Source organism: Cherax quadricarinatus, unplaced genomic scaffold (assembly GCF_038502225.1).
Source record: "Cherax quadricarinatus isolate ZL_2023a unplaced genomic scaffold, ASM3850222v1 Contig288, whole genome shotgun sequence".
Taxonomy (NCBI): Eukaryota; Metazoa; Arthropoda; class Malacostraca; order Decapoda; family Parastacidae; genus Cherax; species Cherax quadricarinatus.
In genome coordinates this window covers 210102-216101 of record NW_027195314.1, presented here as the reverse complement: position 1 = coordinate 216101, position 6000 = coordinate 210102, and the positions used below count along the sequence as shown (strand labels likewise).

Here is a 6000-nt window from a genome sequence, read left to right as displayed (position 1 = left end):
TCTTCCTTGAACGCGGGGTAACCGTTACTAGAAACAGTGCTAGAACTGTGGTCAGCCCCCCCTCTTCCTTGAACGCGGGGTAACCGTTACTAGAAACAGTGCTAGAACTGGTCAGTCCCTCTCCCTTGACGGCGGGGTAACCAGTACTAGAAGTGTGGCAGAACTTGAGAGTTTGCAGATAACTTCGGCTATGGAAATATGCTAATGACTCCGGTGATGAGCTGGAGTGTAATCCCAGTTAGCGGTGAGTGTAGCGGTGATAAAAAAATATTCACGAGAAAGCCCTAAACCAGTAAGGGTCATACGGCGACTGGAACAGAAGAGGTAATTGGGTTTGATCCGACGAAGGGGAAGGCAACCCCATTTCCTTGGATCAAGAGTGCTACAATAACTCCAAGACATACCTCTCCCCCTCTCCTTTATGAGTCTTGTTCTGTGATAATATCTCTTATCTTATAATTAATCGGGACTTCGCAAATTACACAGCTTAGGGCTTCACATTGTTATAATTGTCAATGATACGTAGGTACTGATGTTATAATAAGAGTAAAAGATAATACTTGATGATGCCTGAGGTAAAGTGAGTGTTGAATGATAGTGTAGTATCTAGTTTAGTGGGTGTGGTAATGTGGCGATCCTGATGTAAGTAATTAAAATTTGGAGATTGTGTTTGTATGAGGATTAGAGCAGTGAGGTTGCACAGTAGGTATTCGAAATAAAGACTGGGTAGTTATTAATGGTAAGGTAGCAGCAGATACGACGTGGATTAGGAAATAGGAGTGGGAGAGAGAAGTGTTAGGGAGCGTGCGCGGCTGCAGCGTAGTGGTGCTACGCAGCCCTGCCTTCCTCAGTTACTCTCAGACCTTGTATGGGTGTGCATGTCTCGTCACACCCTCAACACAATGACAAAAAACTGAACCATCACAATGAAAAGCCGAAAATCCTTATGCGGGAAATCCCATGTCAGCGAGTGGCTCCTGCCGGCTTCCGGTGGGTCTTGCCACGCAGGAAGTGCTACGCTTATATAATCTCTGAATCGGACTTAACGTAAATAAATATGGAAGTGATGGGTCTTTGTCATCCAGCTTTGAGAATTCATGGAAGATGTACCTGGAAATTAATGCTATGTATGCAAGCATTACAATAAAACACCTCAAAAGAAAGCTTCATTTTTCAATGACTCAGGAAGATTCTTAGACGAATATCCGTGGGCATTAAAGATTCAAGCTACAAGACGTTTTGATCGCTGGCTGTCGTGCAGATTACCTGCTAGTTTGCTAAATTAAATTAAAATAATCAACGACGGATGTGCAAATATCCAGTGAAGTCACTTGATAAATCCTTGTAAATTGCTAGTGTCACTTGACTAGCAATTGAACTTATCGTAAAATAGACTTTGTGACTAAGGTAATCTAAAGAAGCGCAAACAATCAATAGTATATTGCTAGTGGTGTTATCATAGCGGTGTGTACATCCTGGCGGCTGGACCATGACTCCCAGTGTGTAGTCGAGGATGCGGGCGTGGGCGCTGGCATGGGCGTGTGTGTGGCTGTGGTGGGCGGTGCTGGCAGACGAGGAGGACCCTCTGCAACACGAAGCTCAAGTTGCAGCCAGGGACAGACAGCTCACACGGGTGCTCCAGCTCGTGGGTCTGGAGAAGCCACCACATGATGACAAAGTGGACAGCAGTGGCAAATACGAAGAACATGGAAAATCGGAGGCCTCAGGGGAGGCTTGCACGCACAAAACTCTGGACTTTGCGGTTCCGTCTGATCAATTTGCCAAGTTCCAGGATGGAATAAGAGCGGCCCTACACATAACTAATTTACTGAATAATCTCTTCGTAGCCGTGCCAGAAGGACAAGATCCCGCCTACCCTCCCCATGTGTTCTATGCACTTGTGCGGGCAGTCATTGAAAACGAACCCACCATTATGTCTTCAGCGGTGGCCTTCCAGAGAGGAGAGTTCCACCTTCCAGTCGACCCCAAAACCTTAGACGATGTTAATGTCCCCAAGGACGAAGACACAAGGAGAGGCTTCAAGGAGGAAAGTACAGAGCACAGGCAGATGTTTGGGGCGTACGCCTACCGCAGAGATGGCAAGGTAGCCACGGCAAACTTGGCATCACTTTATAATCAGTCTTATGACCAGCCTGACGAAGAAGGGACCAAGTGGTTCACCACTCACCTCACATACAGGTCAGTTATGTTATCTCTTGTTTTTCTTTGCCAGACAATCCCTTGATGCAGGTAAAGGGCTCTTGATCAAAGAAATTGGAGTTACCGTCTTCCTCGGATCAAACCAGATTATCTTTCATTCCCCAGGAGCTACGAGTTTGACCTCAATGGGTTTCGTGCCTCCCCATGAATATATTAATATTGACTCGGAGGGCGTATAAATCTGTAGTGGAGGGAAGGTGGGGTTGGAGTCGTCCTAGAAAAGTTTGGAAGGAGGGGTAAAAGAGGTTTTGAAAATGAGGATTTTAGACATCCAGCACGTATATGTTAGTAGTGAGTGGATGCAAGTGGCTTTTATGACATGACATACTGTTGGAGTGTGAGCAAGGTAACATTTATGAAGGGATTCAGGGAATCCGGTTAGGACTTAAAGTCCTGGAGGTGAGAAGTACAGTGCCTGCACTCTGAAGGAGGGGTTGGAATATTTGAAGTTTTGAACTGTAATATGGGCGCGTCTCTAGCAAGACAGTGATGGTGAAAGTGCTTCTTCTTTTTCGGGTCGCCCTACCTCGGTGGAAGACGGCCGGTGTGTTAAAAAACAAGATATAACGTAATAAGGTTATTTTATGAAAGATAATTTAATAAAGTTATTGTAACTCCCACCATTGATCTTGACTAAGATAGCCACTCTCCATGGCATGTGGAATTTTTATATTTAATGTTTTGATTTGTAAACCATAAAATGCAGACATTCAGCAGGGATCATTTTGTCAGAGATGATATTAAATAGCAATATGTAAATAAGACATAAGTACAACACTAGGACACTTATTCTGGAAATGTCTCTCACTGGCATTACCAGTAGACCCCAGGCTGTCTTCACGAGGGAGCTACACACACACCTAAAGTCATTACCTGACCAGTCGGACTGTGGTTCGAACGTCGATATACGTGCGGCCAACAGTAACAACCTGGTTGATCATGTCCTGATCCACCACGAGGTCTGGTCACGGAATGGACCGCGGGGGCGTTGACCCCCCAGAACTTCCTCTAGATATGCTCCATGGAGTTTCTTCAGTGCTATACAGAGACACAAAATTAGTATAAGTGCTCTATAAATGACCTTGTACCGTGTACTGTCTTTGTTATGACTGACAAAGTTGCCAGTGAGTGTAACGTTCTCATAATAGATGTTCCAGTGCTGGATGTTCCAGTGCTGGATGTTCCAGTGCTGGATGTTCCAGTGCTGGATGTTCCAGTGCTGGATGTTCCAGTACTGGATGTTCCAGTGCTGGATGTTCCAGTGCTGGATGTTCCAGTGCTGGATGTTCCAGTGCTGGATGTTCCAGTGCTGGATGTTCCAGTGCTGGATGTTCCAGTGCTGGATGTTCCAGTACTGGATGTTCCAGTGCTGGATGTTCCAGTGCTGGATGTTCCAGTACTGGATGTTCCAGTGCTGGATGTTCCAGTGCTGGATGTTCCAGTGCTGGATGTTCCAGTGCTGGATGTTCCAGTGCTGGATGTTCCAGTGCTGGGTGTTCCACTGCTGGATGTTCCAGTGCTGGATGTTCCAGTGCTGGATGTTCCAGTGCTGGATGTTCCAGTACTGGATGTTCCAGTGCTGGATGTTCCAGTGCTGGATGTTCCAGTGCTGGATGTTCCAGTACTGGATGTTCCAGTGCTGGATGTTCCAGTACTGGATGTTCCAGTGCTGGATGTTCCAGTGCTGGATGTTCCAGTGCTGGATGTTCCAGTGCTGGATGTTCCAGTGCTGGATGTTCCAGTGCTGGGTGTTCCACTGCTGGATGTTCCAGTGCTGGATGTTCCAGTGCTGGATGTTCCAGTGCTGGATGTTCCAGTGCTGGATGTTCCGGTGCTGGATGTTCCAGTGCTGGATGTTCCAGTGCTGGATGTTCCAGTGCTGGATGTTCCAGTGCTGGATGTTCCAGTGCTGGATGTTCCAGTGCTGGATGTTCCAGTGCTGGATGTTCCAGTGCTGGATGTTCCACTGCTGGATGTTCCAGTGCTGGATGTTCCAGTGCTGGATGTTCCAGTGCTGGATGTTCCAGTGCTGGATGTTCCAGTGCTGGATGTTCCAGTGCTGGATGTTCCAGTGCTGGATGTTCCAGTGCTGGATGTTCCAGTGCTGGATGTTCCAGTGCTGGATGTTCCAGTGCTGGATGTTCCAGTGCTGGATGTTCCAGTGCTGGATGTTCCAGTGCTGGATGTTCCAGTGCTGGATGTTCCAGTGCTGGATGTTCCAGTGCTGGATGTTCCAGTGCTGGATGTTCCAGTGCTGGGTGTTCCACTGCTGGATGTTCCAGTGCTGGATGTTCCAGTGCTGGATGTTCCAGTGCTGGATGTTCCAGTGCTGGATGTTCCAGTGCTGGATGTTCCAGTGCTGGATGTTCCAGTGCTGGATGTTCCAGTGCTGGATGTTCCAGTGCTGGATGTTCCAGTGCTGGATGTTCCAGTGCTGGATGTTCCACTGCTGGATGTTCCAGTACTGGATGTTCCACTGCTGGATGTTCCAGTGCTGGATGTTCCAGTGCTGGATGTTCCAGTGCTGGGTGTTCCACTGCTGGATGTTCCAGTGCTGGATGTTCCAGTGCTGGGTGTTCCAGTGCTGGGTGTTCCACTGCTGGATGTTCCAGTGCTGGATGTTCCAGTGCTGGATGTTCCAGTGCTGGATGTTCCACTGCTGGATGTTCCAGTACTGGATGTTCCAGTGCTGGATGTTCCAGTGCTGGGTGTTCCACTGCTGGATGTTCCAGTGCTGGATGTTCCAGTGCTGGGTGTTCCACTGCTGGATGTTCCAGTGCTGGGTGTTCCACTGCTGGATGTTCCAGTGCTGGATGTTCCAGTACTGGATGTTCCAGTGCTGGATGTTCCAGTGCTGGATGTTCCAGTGCTGGATGTTCCACTGCTGGATGTTCCACTGCTGGATGTTCCAGTGCTGGATGTTCCAGTGCTGGATGTTCCAGTGCTGGATGTTCCAGTGCTGGATGTTCCAGTGCTGGATGTTCCAGTACTGGATGTTCCAGTGCTGGATGTTCCAGTGCTGGGTGTTCCACTGCTGGATGTTCCAGTGCTGGATGTTCCAGTGCTGGGTGTTCCAGTGCTGGGTGTTCCACTGCTGGATGTTCCAGTGCTGGATGTTCCAGTGCTGGATGTTCCAGTGCTGGATGTTCCACTGCTGGATGTTCCAGTACTGGATGTTCCAGTGCTGGATGTTCCAGTGCTGGGTGTTCCACTGCTGGATGTTCCAGTGCTGGATGTTCCAGTGCTGGATGTTTCCATGTGCTGGATGTTCCAGTGCTGGATGTTCCAGTGCTGGATGTTCCAGTGCTGGATGTTCCAGTGCTGGATGTTCCAGTGCTGGATGTTCCAGTGCTGGATGTTCCAGTGCTGGATGTTCCAGTGCTGGATGTTCCAGTGCTGGATGTTCCAGTGCTGGATGTTCCAGTGCTGGATGTTCCAGTGCTGGATGTTCCACTGCTGGATGTTCCAGTGCTGGATGTTCCAGTGCTGGATGTTCCAGTGCTGGATGTTCCAGTGCTGGATGTTCCAGTGCTGGATGTTCCAGTGCTGGATGTTCCAGTGCTGGATGTTCCAGTGCTGGATGTTCCAGTGCTGGGTGTTCCACTGCTGGATGTTCCAGTGCTGGATGTTCCAGTGCTGGATGTTCCAGTGCTGGGTGTTCCACTGCTGGATGTTCCAGTGCTGGATGTTCCAGTGCTGGATGTTCCAGTGCTGGATGTTCCACTGCTGGATGTTCCAGTACTGGATGTTCCAGTGCTGGATGTTCCAGTGCTGGGTGTT

General features: G+C 48.8%; 1 protein-coding gene across 1 annotated transcript in view; it reads left to right on the top strand.

Moving 5' to 3' along the window:
• The first annotated feature begins 719 nt into the window (after positions 1-719).
• Positions 720-6000, top strand: part of LOC138851305 (uncharacterized) — a 54411-nt gene continuing 49130 nt past the window's right edge. Inside the window, exon 1 of the mRNA XM_070080294.1 lies at positions 720-2199. Within this exon, the coding sequence (XP_069936395.1) occupies positions 1514-2199 (686 nt within the window). The 5' untranslated portion in view covers positions 720-1513. The remainder of the gene's footprint in view (positions 2200-6000) is intronic.